A 17,779-nucleotide genomic window follows, 5' to 3' on the forward strand; every position below is an offset into this window, starting at 1 on the left:
TTATTTTGGTGCTGATTTATATTATTAGCCATAAACTAGGTCATCAAGTTGGTCATTCTGTTAACATTATCTTGCATATCTTGCTGACTTCTGATCAATGCAGGCAATAGGTCCCTATTGTCATCTGGGTCTCCATGTTGGTTTCAAAAATAATTCCTCGTCTGTTTCTGTGTGGCTATCCTCAATTTCAAATGGAATAGATGCACTACTTTGTGCTAAATGAGAGTTTGAAAATCTGTTTTGACGGGCCCTAGTACTTCGGAAATTATAGTTTCCCTGGTGCATACTCAACTATGCATTAAGTTACACGAAGTTTCAACAGCCTACAAGCTGGCAGGATTCAAAAGCTCTGATACCACTGTAAAATTCCTTACTAGGTTTGGTTGCAAATCAACATGTATGTCCCAAATATGCAGAGATGTATTATTTCATTAAACTGCTTGGTTATTGAGAAGTCTATGATTTCCATTTGTAATGGACACCCTAGAATGCCCAAAAACTAAACCAACTGCTGATAGGAATTTAGTCAAACAGTTTGCATCCAACTCCTTATTTCTCCATTTAATGTTTAAATCCCCTTATAGCTTCGGAAATGAAATGTTTGTTTGTTTTTAAGTCTTTGCATAGATTTGAAATCACATAACATGAACTAGAAGGAAATTACAATAATATGCAACATGAAGATTGAACTACTGCTGATATGATATTATTTCCAGAATTATTAAAATCAAATACATAGCAGATTTTTCAACTCACTAAATACTCCAGCATTTTTGACATAATATTCCAGCAATGACTTCCCATCTTGCTGCTACAGTAACATGGATAGTGTCATGCTACAGTAACATGAATAGTGCCGCGCTACAATAGCGTGAATAGTGTCGTGCTACAATAACGTGAATAGTGTTGCGCTACAATGCTGCTACAGTATTAATTAGTCTTCAATCAGTCCAATATCTTCATAAAATCATCCCTTCAGAATGGCATAAGCATTGGTCAAGAAGTGGAGAAGGTATGAGCAAAACACCAAATCTGCCTGTAGCTGGAGATGCACTCAATCTGTTTGTTAATGAAGCTGATAGCAATGGATTCCAAAGGCCAAACCCCAAGGGAATGACATCTAGAATGTCACAAGAGAGGATTGACGTCCTCTAATGCCAAAAACGGATCTGCAACTCACACATCAATTTCTTCTCATATTCAACATGCTGAATGAAGCCACAAAAGCTTCCTTTTATTCTTTCTCCAAGGGGCGACCCAACTCACTTGAGCAATGTGGGATAAAAGATCTGCAATATAAAACATATTAAAATATTCACTTATGTCTCCCTTGGGTGCCCCTTTGATTTGCACGCATCCCCATAAAATAAATATTAAAGTAACACTTTAATATTTTACAATTAAATTAAATGTTACTTTAATAACACTTCAGGCATTAAAATATATTAGCAATCGGATTCCAAATAGTGCGAGTGATAGCTCGTTGGAAAGCTCTCGCCAAGGAGTATCGAATCCAATCATCAAAACTAGCCTCCGTTGTGTCCTGCTGACTTACTAAAAATAGTAAGTATGCCTGAAACTAAGTAAATCAACTCCGTTTTGGCCCAAACTGGAAATGACTAGGCCAAAACACTCCAGGATCCCCTTAAACCCTTCGTTAGCCCTCAAGACGATGTAGAGTTAGGCTAACACACATACACTTGGTCAACTGCTAAAGCGGGGACATTAGAGTCCGCCCCCCTTGAAATTGCTTGTCCTCAAGCAATCTCAGTCTAGCCTGTTGTATCACCTACTCATTCTCCCATGTAACATCTTCCTCCGGTAGGTCTCTCCATCTAACCAAATACTCCTTCACTATCCTGTTTCTAAGTTTCCTTTCTCTGGTGTCCAGAATAGCCTCAGGTACTAACACGAGCTTCCCCTCCTCATCCAAAGGGGGTAAATCTGCAGAAGGTACTACACTTTGACCAATGGCTTTCTTAAGCCTAGACACATGAAATACATTGTGAACCTGACTGCCCTCTGGAAGCTCAAGCTCATAGGCGACTTCGTCCACTCTGCGAATCACCCTATAGGGACCATAAAATCTAGGCTTCAGCTTCTCTGCTCCGCTCCTCTTGAGCGATGACTGTCTATATGGCTGTAGCCTCAAATACACCATGTCCCCCACCTCAAAACTACACTCTACCCTATGTTGGTCAGCATACAACTTTTGCTGATTTTGAGCCTGCTGTATATTCTCCTTGAGCGCTCTCAGGATATCCTGACTATCCTACAACAGATCCTTGGCTTTGGGCACTCTGTTGTCCCCCAAAGCCAAATCCATGAAGCTTGGTGCTTCATACCCATACAATGCCATAAATGGAGTCATCCTGATGGTCATGTGATATGTGGTATTGTAACAATACTCCCCCATGTGTAACCACCTAACCCAAGCTCTCTGTTGCGCAGTCACATAGTTCCGTAAATAACCTTCCACCCATTTATTTACTATCTCTGTCTGCCCATTTGTCTGAGGATGGTAGCTCGTACTAGGTTTAAGATCTGTACCGCACAGCCTGAACAACTCCTGCCAAAAGGCGCTCATGAACTTGCTATCCCTATCACTAACAATAAATCTCAGTAGCCCATGCAACCTAAAAATCTCTCTAAAGAACAAATCTGCCACCTGAGCTACTGTGTAAGAAGAAGGAATAGCAAAGAAGTGAGCAAACTTCATCAATCTGTCTACCACCACATAAATGCAATCTCTTCCCTGCACTCGTGGTAAACCAGTGATGAAGTCCATAGAAATATTTTCCCATTTCCTATCCGGAATGGGCAAGGGCTGTAGTACACCTACAGGAAACGTGTGCTCTCCCTTGTTTTGCTGACAAACTACACACTCCCTGACATACCTCTGAACATCATCCTTGAGCCCTCTCCATGAAAACCGCTCTCGGATCTGCCTGTAGGTCTTGAAGACCCCTGGATGCCCAGCTGTAGGCGCATCATGAAATACCCTCAGTATCGCCTCTCTCAACTGTGATGACGGAATCAAATAAACCCTGTCCTGAAATCTGATCAATCCATCTATCACCTCATAGCGATCATCTTGTATAGTACCTGAAATCAAACCAGAAGCCCAAGTATCTCCGACATACTCTGCTATAATCTTATCCCTCCAATCTCCTGTAATCTCTGCAAGAGCACAAATGTGAGGTCTTCTGGATAAGGCATCAGCTACTACATTCTTCTTCCCTTTGACAAACTCAATGTCAAAGTCATAAGCCTACAATTTAGTGACCCACTTCTGCTACCTGTCATTCAAGTCTCGCTGGCTCATGAAATACTTTATGCTGTTGTGATCCGTTTTGATCACAAACTTCCCTCCAACCAAGTAGGATCAGAATTTGGCCAAGGCATGCATGATGGCCAACATCTCACGATCATAAATAGAATAGCTCCTCTCCACACCTCAGAGCTTCCTACTCTCAAAAGCTATGGGGTGCTTCTCCTGCATCAATACTGCTCCAATCCCATCACCTGATGCATCACAATGAAGCTCAAAAGGCTTCGTGAAGTCTGGTAGAGCTAGGACGGGACATGAAGACATCACCTGCTTGAAATGCTCAAAACACCTCTGTGTTGCCCCTGTCCACATGAAGGCCCCCTTCTTAGTAAGATTTGTCAAAGGAGCAGCTATCTGAGAAAACCCCTTAACAAACCTCCTATAAAAACCACATAAGCCAAAGAACCCCTTAAGCTGAGTAAGGTTCGTAGGCGTGGGCAAATCAACAATAGCTCTAATCTTTTCAGGATCCATCCGAACTCTCTTTGCACTAATAATATGACCAAGGTACAAAAGTTTTGTCATCCCGAACTCACACTTAGACTCCTTGGCATACAGTGACTCTCTCTCCAAGATAGATAGCACCTCCTCAAGATGCTGCAAATGCTCTTCCCATGTCCTGCTAAAGACCAAAATATTGTCAAAGAAAATCAAAACGAATCTCCTCAAATGCCCCCTGAACACCTGGTTCATGCAACTCTGAAAAGTAGCAGGAGCATTGGTTAGCCCAAATGGCATAACCAGAAACTCGAAATGACCATAGTGACACCGAAAAGTTGTCTTCTCAATGTCCTCTGCCCTCATACTAATCTGATGATACCCTGATCTCAAATCTATCTTTGTGAAGAAGCATGCCCCATGTAGCTCATCTATCCTCGGAATGGGGTGCCTGTTCTTAATGGTTTTCTTGTTCAAGGCCCTGTAGTCAATGCACATGAGCATTGTTCCATCCTTCTTCTTAACCAAAACAACTGCTGAAGCAAAAGGGCTTTTTCTTGGCCTAATGTGCCCCATCTCCAACAACTCCTTGATGGCTTTCTCTATCTCATCCTTGTGTTTTTTTGGATGACGATAGGGCGTGATCATAATGGGCTTAGCCACCTCTTCTAACTCAATGATGTGCTCTATCCCCCTATCTGGAGGAACGCCATGTGGAATACTGCCAAATACCTTGGCATGTCTATCAAGGATGTCCTGCATATCAGGCGGATGGCTCTTAACCTATGGCTCTAGTGATGCTGGCATAATCAAGCACTCTGTTGCCCACTCAACATCATCATGTCTGAACAACCTCTCCATCCTCCTCAAAGAAACTACCCTACAACTGCCATCTGATAATCCTCTGAGTACCACGGTCCTGCCCTCATGCTGGAACCTCATCTCTACTCTCTCCATGTTGAGAGTAAACTCTCTCAATGATGCCATCCAAGTCATCCCTAAGATAATGTCATAATCACCCATGTCCACAACATAGAACTCATCTTGAAGCTCATAACCATCTACCAATCTGATGCGAAGATTTGTAATCTTCTGTGTGCATAGTAGCTTGCGACCACTAGCTACCATGACTCGAAATCTTGAATGTTCTTCAGTTTGCCACCCTCTCCTAGCCACTAACTGTGAACCTATGAAATTATGTGTGGCCCCAGTGTCCAACAAAGCAACCACCTTTTGTCCCTGTATGGTGCCACGCACCTTAAAAGTAATTGCCTTTTGAGCACCTGTCAATCTAGCTAGGGACTTCTCATTCCCTGAACCCTCCTCAGTGGCACTGCTCTCACCATCAGACTCTGACTACTGCTCCTCATCCTCTTACTGTGACTGCTGAGTAGAGAAGTACTCCATCTGGTTGGCCTTAGCCTTCAGAGGACACTTGTGAGATAAATCCCACGGTTCCCTACACTGAAAAACATAGTTTTTTCCACCTGAACTCGTTCAGTGTCTCATTGTCTAACCTCTTTGATTCTTTTTTCTGAGGTTGAGAATCCCTATGTAGAGGTTTATTATCCTTATCCTTCTTGAAGTGTGAATCCTTAGGAGTGAACTTACTCCTAGAAGCGGAAGGTGCAAGATCTCTCGCCTTCCGAATGGCATCCTGCAATGTGAGGGGATCATGTCCCTTCACCCAACCATGAAGAGGCTCTGACAATCCATCCACAAATAGTACAATCAACCTCCTCTCCGAAATGTCTATAACCAACACTGATAGTCTCTGGAAATCTGAGATGTAACTGTCGATAGGACCCCACTGTCTCAACTGAGCTAACTCCTTGAAATGGAGTTCTGGATCCTTCGTATCAAACCTGTCAATCAACCTCTCAGTGAACTCTCCATATGTGTGTATTTGATTATGGCCCAATGTGACCATACCATGGTGCCAACACTCTTGTGCACTCCCATCCAAGTGCAATGCAACATACTTAATCGCATCCTCTTCAAGCATGGGATTAAGCTAGAAATAAGTATCTAATTTCTGGACCCATGTCCATGCTGAAGCCTTCCCTATACCATCATAGTATGGAATAGACAACTTTCCCAACTTCTTCCTCATCTCATAATTCTGTTGTCGGTTTCCTCTCATGGGCATATTCTTGAGTCTAACATCCATATATTCCCTGAATGTCATCTCAGCCTGTAACTCAGGGCTAGAGTCCCTCCAATCATCCATAATCATATCTTGAATCTCTTGCTGTGTAGGATCGACATTATTCTGGTCATTCTGTCTTGGAGGAAACTGTGGCATGAGTGGTATCATAGTAGAAGAACCTGCTCTAGCATATGTCCTGGTTCCCCTGTTAACCGATGCGTCTCCATTACCTCCATTACCTTGTCCACCTCCTTGATTAGCATTATTACCTTGGTTGCCATTATTACCTTGGTTGGCATTATTGCCTTGATCTGCTCTCATCAAATGTTGTGTAAATGCTATAGCCATTTGCTGCAATGTAGCCTGGAGCTCCCTCTGACCCCTAGCAAGATCACTGAACATCTCCCTAGTGCTAGGTTCTCCCCTTTCCCCATCTCTATCACCTATGGCTGGTGCTGAAAAAGGGTCACCCTCCTCTTCAATCTCTGGTGAATTCTATAGGTTTGTGTTTGACTTGTTTCTCCTCAAGTAAAACTGATGTGCTGGACGCATGAAACCCTCACAGGATGGTAGGAAAAACAAGCTCTGATACCACTGTAATGGACACCCTAGAATGCCCAAAAACTAAACCAACTGCTGATAGGAATTTAGTCAAACAATTTGCATCCAACTCCTTATTTCTCCATTTAATGTTTAAATCCCCTTATAGCTTCGGAAATGAAATGTTTGTTTGTTTTTAAGTCTGTGCATAGATTTGAAATCACATAACATGAACTAGAAGGAAATTACAATAATATGCAACATGAAGATTGAACTACTGCTGATATGATATTATTTTCAGAATTATTAAAATCAAATACATAGCAGATTTTTCAACTCACTAAATACTCCAGCATTTTTGACATAATATTCCAGCAATGACATAAGCATTAATACAGTAACGTGAATAGTGTTGCGCTACAGTGCTGCTACAGTATTAATTAGTCTTCAATCAATCCAATATCTTCATAAAATAATCCCTTCAGAATGGCATAAGCATTGGTCAAGAAGTGGAGAAGGTATGAGCAAAACACCAAATCTGCCTGTAGCTGGAGATGCACCCAATCTGCCTGTTAATGAAGCTGATAGCAATGGATTCCAAAAGCCAAACCCCTAGGGAATGACGTCTAAAATGTCACAAGAAAGGATAGACGTCCTCTAATGCCAAAAACGGATTTGCAACTCACACATCAATTTCTTCTCATATTCAACATGCTGAATGAAGCCACAAAAGCTTCTTTTTATTCTTTCTCCAAGGGTCGACCCAACTCACTTGAGCAATGTGGGATAAAAGATGTGCAATATAAAACATATTAAAATATTCACTTATGTCTCCCTTGGGTGCCCCTTTGATTTGCACACATCCTCATAAAATAAATATTAAAGTAACACTTTAATATTTTATAATTAAATTAAATGTTACTTTAATAACACTTCAGGCATTAAAATATATTAGCAATCGGACTCCGAATAGCGTGAGTGATAGCTCGTCGGAAAGCTCTCGCCGAGGAGTATCGAATCCAATCACCAAAACTAGCCTTTGTTGTGTCCTGCTGACTTACTAAAAATAGTAAGTATGCCTGAAATTAAGTAAATCAACTCCGTTTTGGCCCAAACTGGAAATGACTAGGCCAAAACACTCCAGGATCCCTTAAACCCTTCGTTAGCCCTCGGAACCATGTAGAGCTAGGCTAACGCACATACACTTGGTCAACTGCTAAAGTGGGGACATTACACCATTCAACAGTATAATCCATGCATCTATGATTTTCATTCAACAGTATAATCCATGAATACAAAATTAACTCTCATGCTTTATGACCAACGTAGCACTGATTGAATGATCAATGCTCAATATCATATAATTAAATACTACAAGGTGCACCTGTTGGTTCGGAGTGATGCAATGCCAGACTTATCACAGTGGTCTCCTCCGGAAGCGTTACCTCTTGCTCGTTGGTAGGTAGCGCGATGGACTCGATACCCAAGTGTTGTTGCTTCCTTCCGATCCTCTACTCCCCTTATCCTTAATCGCATGGTCAACAGATACGGGTCTGGTCACTGTGTGTAATCATGTGATCTTTGATATTTCCAGGTATTGTCTCATGCCACGGGTTCTTGTTGTGATGGTGTCTTCACCCCACGTTCTGGAAGCATCCCGTCACCGCACTCAGAAATTACAGGTTCGTGTTGTGTCATTGTCTTTACCTTGCGTTCTGGAGGCACCCCGTCACTGCACTTGGAAATCGCACCAGTGTTGTGTTGCGTACTCACACCCGACACTACCTTCGGCAATCACACCTTGTCCTACTTGCGGAAATCATACCCGACGCTGTGCATCGAAAACACATCCCGTCATGAACATAAGGTTTGTGCAAACCTTTGGGAACTCACGCCACTACAGTATACCTCGACGTTCACTAGTCGGACTCTATCCTACTGCTCACGCCTCATGTCACCACCAATAGGCCAGGTTTTCCCTGACGAAAGGGGAATTGTTCCAATTCGTATTCTGTCACTTATGAATATATCTTCTTCCAAGCATGCCTAAACATCTCCCGCTTACGCCATTCTATTCTCCTGTGAAGGAGTTTTACGAACTACCTTTATTCAATTTACGCTAACAATATTAAGAAATAAATATTAATTATTTATATTAACCCAGATTAGAGTATTAATATAAAAATAATTAATAATATGTCATCTTATTTCCACAGTTTATTTCTTTATATAGGGAATATTACAAACTTGAAATTTGAAACGTCTTACACCATTAGAAAGGTATCGAAGAGAACTAATTTCGGTCCCTTAACACCATGGCCTTCAGCTTATTGAATTAAGGAAACACGACACTTTCCACCCAAAGACCTTCGAAAATACGATTTACTAAAATCTAGAAAATACCGAAAAATTAAATTTTTGATTTTTTTCAATTTTATCACCTTCAACTTGTTCTAGATCATCCTCAACTCGATTACTTTTTCTTGAAACTTGGTCTAATTAACATCAAACTTCTTGTGCAATATCAAGGACGAACTGACATTATCCTTCTTCACTTAGTGCTACAAAATGCCTTTTCTTAGTCAATTAATACGCCTACTTGAATTCTCTATAGACAAAAATTCTGTCCAAATTAAAAAAGGGAGATTATCATTCCTGTCCAAATGAAACTAAAGTCAAATAAAAATTCCTGGATCAAATGAAATATAAGAACAAAAGAGAACTAATTTTGGAGCAAAATAAAGACCAAAAAAATTCCTGATGCAATGAAATAAAAAGATGAAATTTCCTATCTAATGAAACCACAATATGATAATTACTGTAATAGCTGCAAGAAACCCTCCTTTGTTGCTGCTTGATAAGCTAATTTTGATTAAGGGTACGGCATTAATGTTACTTGTCTATTTGGCAATGGTATAATAATTTGTGTATTTTCCCACAATTTCAATAACCTAGGACACACCTAGTGCTATGTATAGGAGTTTTAATATCCTTTTGAATTCTCTTCTTTCATACGTTGCACATCTAAGTATAATGTAATAGGCTGATCTAATTTTTTTGTGTTTTTGAGCAAATGTTTGTCAAATGTGATTGTAATGTTTATATAATTTTTGGGAAGGAAAAACTAATATAATTTCTTGCATAAATAAGTCAAAGAAATATGATATTTTCAACCTTGCAAGATATGAAGAATTTGGCATAATAAATCATATCAATGATAAATAAATCTTCTTGTCGATTTTAAACAATTATCATCGACATGTCATGCAACTACATGTCCAGCCATGTTCAGAATGACTTACTATAAATAGTAAGTGTGCTCAAAACTACCTCAAAAACCCTCATAATAGCCTACAACTGAAATTGTCTAGGCCAAAAGGCCTTCAAGTCCCTTCAATGTCTTGGTTAGCTTACGAGACCATGGGGAAATAGGCTAATGACAATATCATGCTATGAATGCTAGAAAGGGGACACTGCATTTTTGTAGAGTCCAAAAGGCTTTGGACTTGGACTCGACTAGCTCTATCCAAGTCTAGTCGGACTCACCAAGTTTTCCAGACTTGGCAAACTCAGCGAGTCCCGAGGATCGGACTTTGTCATGCCTAGTTTAAGAAAGAAGCCAAAAACAAAAAAGGTAAGTGTTTTCACTTGACCAAAAGGTCATTATATTTGCCTCCCTACCCTAAAAGCTCATTTTTATTGTTTGCAACATAAAGAGTAGAGAAAAAGAGGCATTTGAGCAAAAATATTGAGGCATTGAAGAACAGACCAATAGACTGATTGAAGAGGAGATAGTGATTGTTGATTGTTTGTGCAAGTTAGTATCTTGTATTCACATGTTTAAAGGAGTTAAAGAAGGATTTGATGGAGACCTCTATAAATTTGAAGGTGCATTTATTCAATTTTGGAGCAAATTTGAAGAGGTAAGTTACACATACAACACAAAGAAGAATCAAGGTGTTGATTTAGGATAGTTTGTCTCTCCTTTGAGGATTGAAGTCAAACCCATTCATGCCACTTTTTTTAATGAAATATACCCATATAGAAGAATATGAATTGATTCTTGGTTGATGCACATGTTGGCATAGGATTGCATTTTCTTCATTTCACAAACAACAAATTTTCACTCTATTTAGTGACAGTAATAGTGCTATACATATGGCTAAAAATGTAGCTTTTTACAATAGAACAAAGCACATAGAGCTAAGATATTATTTCATTTGGAGTGTTCTTAAAGAGAGAAAGTTGAGATTGGAGAAGGTACATACTAGTGTGAATCTGTTTAATGCACTTACGAAAGTAGTCACAAAGGAGAAGCTTTGAGGTTTTAAAATTTTCTCTTGGCCTCATTAAAATGTGACAATAAGCTTGGAAAAGTAGGGATATCTCTACATGTGATTACTTGTAATAGTGGTTGAAGGTCGAGTGAAAGATTGTTGAATGTGAAGTCCAATTCTCTTGAACCATTCTTCTTCTTCAATCTCTTCAAATTATTCTATTGTTTCTTCATTTGTTTTAGAAACTTCAATAACTTGTATATATAATGTAATGAGAATGTAACTAGTGAGCTGCTATAACTAAGCTAATAGAAATAGAGACAGCCCTTCTTTTTCTATGGATGTAGCCATTAATGGGGAGCCATGTAAATACGGTGTTGTGTCCATTTTTTGTGCAACTATTGTTCATTTCAATCTAAGTTTGTATTATTTTTTGTTGGTTTGAATTCTCAATAGACTAAGTAATAAAAAACCCATGATTTCCTTGGAACAAACTCAACAATTGGCCCTGGAAAATCCACAACCTACAAACCAACTTTGTCTCATTCTCAAATAGATTTGTTTATTTTTTTCTTTAACCTATCTTTGATTTACCACGACCACATACCATAAAATTACTTCTATCATAAAAATATTACCTGTAATTGTCAAACCCTCCTCAACAAGACACAATAATACCCATGCTTTCTTTGGTATTCTATTAAGGAACTACATTCTTCATTAATTTATTTGTATTTTACTACAACTCCAATATATTTGCTTCCTATGAATCTCACAACTGATTTGTATCAAATTGATACCTGGTTAGCCTTCCAATTTCTCAAAAATTGAAACCTTGAATTACAAATTTTAATTACCAAGTGTTTTGTCTTCTAGTGAACTCTAGATGAATCCACTCTACTTGACTAGGAAGAAATTAATCTCAAAAACTAAAATACCATCAAGGTTTTTGTCTTAGGGTTTCTTGTTGGACAAAATGTCCAAACTCAAAATGAGAAAACTAAATTGCCAACAAAGATCTATAAATTTCCTTTACAATCCCCTTTTATATCACCTTTTCAAACTTTCAAGAAATTGTACTTTATTTCTCACAAAGTGACCTTTTTTAATTTTAGTTCCTAGAATATGTCAATTTATAATTGAATGGTCAACTTTATAAAAAAAATATTAACTACATATAAGTTGCATGTAAAATAATAATTTGGAACAACTTAATTTAATTAATTAAATATTCCCTTATCAAAATCTCGGTTAACCTACAAGAATTATATAGGCTAAGGGCCTTCACCAAACACTTAATCCTAAAAAGGGGACATTACATATAATGTTACAATTTTGAAGAATTCATCTATTCTCAATCTTGTATCTTAATACCTAATTGGCAATCTTTAGAATGGACTTTAGAAAGATATCTCCACATGGATGCTTTCTATTTATAGCCTGGTTTTATCATCAATTGGTGCAGACCAAGACATATTTTTGCAAATTTTGGAATTGACATCATCTTCTTCTATTTATATTGGTGTGCCATGATATGATGAGTTGTCTTTTCAAATATTTTTTCATTTTCTAATGAGCTCTTTATTGTTGGACAACAACTTTTGTCCCAAGTTGATGAGTCTCAATATATGTCTTCATTGTTTAAAACCTCATTCTTCACTCCAATAGATGCATTTGAGAAATTCATTTCATTATTCATACAAGACTAGAGAAGAAAGAAGATGAAAAAACATAGAAAAGTGGGCCAAAGTGTAGAAAATAAGACCAAAAACAAGGTTCAACATAACATTGGACATGACACAAAATCCCAAACAAGTACAACACATAACAGATATAAAATTCTTATGAACTACTTAAGATGTGAAAATGTTAAAGACTTAAAAAATTCCAGTCATATAGATGAGAAGATACTTTCCCTTCTTTTATTAGGAAGTTGGTCTAGGTGGTATTATACAAGAATATAGCTCACCTATAAAAAAGGCAAGTCTATGTCTTTGCTTTTTCCTTGTTGGCCTTAATATCTTCACAGCTTTGTTATGATTTCCACTTGCAAAGTGTTTTGTAAAAGTTTCCTCAACTCTCTCCAATAATTTATTAACCTACAAAATCCAATCAATAGACAAAAAATCAGGCTATTAAAAAAATATATATAATTTCTAATTTTCTAAAAAATTTAAAATGAACTAAAATTTTTTAAAAACTTTATAAATGATCATTTACTCGATAATACCAATTTATCCATAAAATAAATATTTTCATGTACTGATTTCAAATAGAAGTTAAAGATTATAGAGGCAATCAATATTTGTTTTAAGCCATCTTTTTTTGTGGCCAAGTTGCCTTCTATGCCAATATTTTTGCTATAGATTCTACAATACCAATTCTACGACCATTTAATTTGCAGCAAAAGTGACACTGGACACAAGGATATTTGATAAATAGATCTTTTAACAAGGTAGTGTTGATGTGTTTTTTATGCACTTCAAACACAAAATAAAAACCAAGGTATCTTATACTCTCTTGAACAAAATCTCCTCAGATGCTAAATTAGATGATCATCCGAGATGATTCCAAGGTTTTTTGTAATGTCCCCTTTTCCTTAGCACGTGGACATGGCCTATAATTTGACCCTCGTAGGCCAAGGAGTTGATTAGGGGTTGTCTTGGCGGAAATTAGTGGCTTCACACTCTATTTCTACTTGGTTTTATGGCGAAATAAGGAGATAACATGTATTATGAGACGTGTGCACTTTAATTATAATGAAATAATATTGTAAAAGTGCAATTAAATAACAAATGTAATAAATAATCATAAAGTGTACCTACCCGATAAGGAGGGGATCTTCTAGAAGATATCTTATGATGGTTTATGAAAAGAATAAATACAGGAGGGAAATTCATTGTTGATCATCACTTACTTGTTATCTTCTTTGTGTTGTGGTTGTGGAGCCAAGGGTTGTTCGCAGATTTGATCTTAAGAAACGATACATCCCTTCGATCTGCATAAGTGAGGGGGTGAGAGATCCTCCGAAGCGTTGCCTTGAGAGTGAGGGACATTTAGTCCTTCATACTGAGCTAATTAAGTGTGATATCAGGTTTTGCATGGTGTACGATTTGTTGAAGACTTTAGTCTTGGGTGAATGATCAGTGATATTTGTGTCTACATATGGGGCGAGGCTAGGCGAATCTCCTTGAAGCATAGCGGAGGATGATTTGGGATGTTTGCTGATTGTATACCAAGCCTGAGACAAAGTCCAGCTCTACCCTCTGTACCTACGATTTTGCTACTGCCTCCTTGTGAAGCATCAAAACCATCAGTTGAGGAAATCGCAAGCATTGGGGACCAAAGGTGACTCTTTTAGAAGTGTTTGGGTGAGGAAAAAAGAAGTTGCAGCAGTCAAATCGGGTCTGAGAACAAGTTCGAATCAGACCTCATTACCCACACTTTAGCTCCTATCTTCCTATCCATGCATCGAACTTGGCCATTGATGACAGCGTTGTGATTGGAGGAAGGCAGCGAACATTTTAGAGATTGACAAAAGACTCGAGAGCTGATAAATGGTCATTGTCAGACCCTCATACTTACAGCAGGGGCGATTTTGATTCTTGTTCGAACTAGCATAAGGAGTGCACTAGGCGTCTTGATATTGCTTGCTTCTTCACTTCTACACCAAGGCGATATTTTCAAGTTCTTCTTGGCACTATTTACAATAATTTTCAGTCATGTATGTGTAAATCCATGATTTGATAATTGTACTCAGACATTCTAAAAATTATCATTGTTAGCCAAGGGTTTTAGCTCTTATCTAGACATTGTAATGAGTCTATCGCCTTCAATAAAGGGAGATATAAAGTTATTTTAGTCTACATGTTGTTTCATTATTGCATGCCAACTATTAGACATAATTCCAGTCTGCTGTAGTTACATATTTTTGCATACTAATTTATGTTAATGCATCAAACATTAAGAATAATAGTTGCATTATCATCTTAGATCATTATTCTATGTTTTGCAAGTCACCCTTATTGATAAAAACAAAGTTTATGTTGACAAAACAAGTCTGAAGTACTTTGAATAAGTCATATGTCAAGTGTTTGATGAAATATCTAGGCCAAAAAGATCAGTATTTTATATCAGAATTGGCAAGGGATATTACATTTTTATAGTCAGGTTTTGACTTTATGTTGGATATAGACTTAGTGATATGATGTGATTTTTCTAATAATCCAAGGGGGACTTACGTTGATACTTGAATGTTGAACGTTTGGACGTCATTGGAACATAGAAATTAACTTGATTAAAAATGGGGAAATGGATAGGACTTAAGAAGACTGCGCTACTCCTAAGAATGGAAGAGACAATGAATGATTGGGTGAAATTCAACTAAGCTTTGCATTGACATGCAAAGCAACAACTCCACAAAGCTAAGTGTGATGATCTTCTAAGGAGAGAAAAATGATGTTCAAATCACCACCAACAACATAGACACCATCAAGATGATGCATATCAATGAGGCAAATAACAATTGAAGTTAAGCTCATTTAAAGATTTCAATTGACCCCACAAAACAAACTTACAATCAACAAATTGCTAGTGGTATGGATAAACAAATTTCACCATTAATCATTCACAATTCCTTTCATTCATCTAAACCAAGTCTTGAAAACGAATTTAGAAGTAGAGACCATACAACTTGTTGAAATAACACATCAATTAACCATAGCCGCTTCAATGAAATCATATGCTCTTTACAACAAATTCTTGGCAACAATCTTTGCCTTCTTCTACTCTAACTCTTATTCTATCTTCTATTCTATTCTTCTTATTCTAATACTCTTTGTTGTTCTACTGTCAACCCGTTTACAAATGAGAAAACTGAGCTTTATACAGATAGATATTTACAATGAATGGCTCAGATTGCTTCACAATCAAAGACAGAGATTACAAGATCTAAACCCTAATTAGGCTTTGTTACAACAACTCCCTTTGGCCAATGAGAAAAATACATTTAGGTTCAATATTGAAGGTGAACCAATAGAAAATGAGGTTAGGTATCTCGAATTTTGTGCCTCCATGGGTGAGTTAGGTACATTGCATTTGGACATGTTTATGTGGAGCCTCTTGATTGGTGGAGTGATGAATAGGATGTTATCTCAACTTGCTCTTGTAGAATAGATACGTTATCATGAATGAGTGTTGATGCCTTGAGAAATATCTCTTGATGCTCAACATTATTCAACTTTCTCAATGCAATGAGGATGGGAAGCATCGTTATGATCTAGCAAACTTTGATTAACTCTTCTGAAACTATCTTCTTCCTTGATCATGTTTGATGTAGAATATGTGATGACCATGTTTTGATCTTCCCTTATTCATGATTCTATCTTGATAAATGATAGACCTGGTTGGATTTAAATCCTCAATGTATTGACTATGATTCTTGGATTCCCGAATGCAATTCAAGATTGTAAAACATCTTTCATCATATAAGTTATCTTTCCTTCATGCTCCAAGGCCTTGACTTCCTGGTGTCGAGATGATATCTTGATCATGTAGAGACCTTGATTATGTAAGAGGAAAGCTTTGAATAGATACTTTCAAGTTGTAATGCTAGCCTTGAATGTCCTCTTTGTTGCCATTGATCTAACAAGAGTCTTGATGAAATAAAGAACCCTAATGATGATCTTGCTTGAGTTCTCCTTTTCGTCCTCGTATTTTCCTCTTGAAGGTCTTTGAACTTGTCTTGATCAACTTGAATTCATGATCTTCATCATGTCGTGATGATGTCTTGATCAGATAGAACCCTTTCCATTTGAATTTTTGTTGGTGAGTCGTCCATCCACTTTCTTAGAACAATTTGACCTCCACCTCGAGCAACAAAGCTCCTTTTCAATGTAGTCTTGACCTTCATTTGCACAAAGTTGTCTTTGATGTGGCAGCATTTCATGCTCTCCTTGTACAACTTGGGTGGTTTTTGATGGTTCATTTGCACTGAACTACTTGAGGCGGCCTTTAAGGCTAGTCGGTCTTCACCCCTTTGTTTGCACAAATATCATCTTACCTTTGACATATTTTATGAGTTTGATTGCACAACCAAGTGGTTGGGGTGGTATTTTAGTATTCATTTGGACAAGAAAGCTTGGTCGGCATTAAGTCCTCCATTTCCCTTATCAATTTGGCCCTTTACCTTTGAATTGCACAAAGAATTCGGCATCTTAACATTCATTTGCATGACCTAGGTGGCAATTAAGCCTTTGTTTACATTTTGGACTTTTTCATTTCAATTTCTTCATGACTTCGGCATTAGGGTCTTCATTTGCACAATCAGTATTTTTCTCTTCATTTGCATACATAATCAAGTCAGCCTTAGACTCTTCATCTACATAAGATCTTGGCAGGGTTTTGTCTCTCATTTGCATTTAGCAAACTTGTTTGATCAATAGCTAATCATTCTATTACATCAAGACTTAGCAGTGATTTCTTGTTCATTTACACAACTACATGTTGGGCAGAAATTCCTTGTTCATTTACAAAAATCCAACTCGAAACGGCCTTTAACTCTTTAACTACACAATCAAGTTAGTGTTCTTGGTCTCATTTGCAACAATAGATTTGGTTGATAAAATTTTGATTGCTTTGTTGTTTGTAGGTAAATCAGCCTTCATGATCTCATTTGCACAAAACGATTTGATCAATCAAATTTTGATCACCTTATTGCAACTAAGCAAATCAATTGAGAACCTTTCATTTGCAAAACTCAATCTTTCTTAGCAAACCCACATCAAGATCACACTTTTTAGCAAATTCATGCCTAGGTCAAATTTTTATCTCAAAACCCTAACATGCATAATGATATGATACTTCACCATCTGTCTATCACTGAAAGCAATTTTAGTGACCATTCCTCCAATTTAACCTATGCCACTCTAAAATCCTAATTCTCACCACCAAACCCTAAGACCCTTTTGCTTGCAAACTAACAACTCTTAGCAACTTTGCAACTTTAACATCTCCTAGCAATGTGACCTCAACTAATCACCTTGG

General features: G+C 37.7%; 1 protein-coding gene across 1 annotated transcript in view; it reads right to left on the minus strand.

Annotated features, from left to right (window-relative positions):
* Nucleotides 1-17,779, minus strand: part of LOC131065145 (phosphate transporter PHO1 homolog 10) — a 189,981-nt gene that overhangs the window by 140,791 nt on the left and 31,411 nt on the right. The window contains exon 4 of the mRNA XM_059212971.1: nucleotides 12,705-12,834. Within this exon, the coding sequence (XP_059068954.1) occupies nucleotides 12,705-12,834 (130 nt within the window). The remainder of the gene's footprint in view (nucleotides 1-12,704; nucleotides 12,835-17,779) is intronic.

This window comes from Cryptomeria japonica, chromosome 10, assembly GCF_030272615.1.
Source record: "Cryptomeria japonica chromosome 10, Sugi_1.0, whole genome shotgun sequence".
Taxonomy (NCBI): Eukaryota; Viridiplantae; Streptophyta; class Pinopsida; order Cupressales; family Cupressaceae; genus Cryptomeria; species Cryptomeria japonica.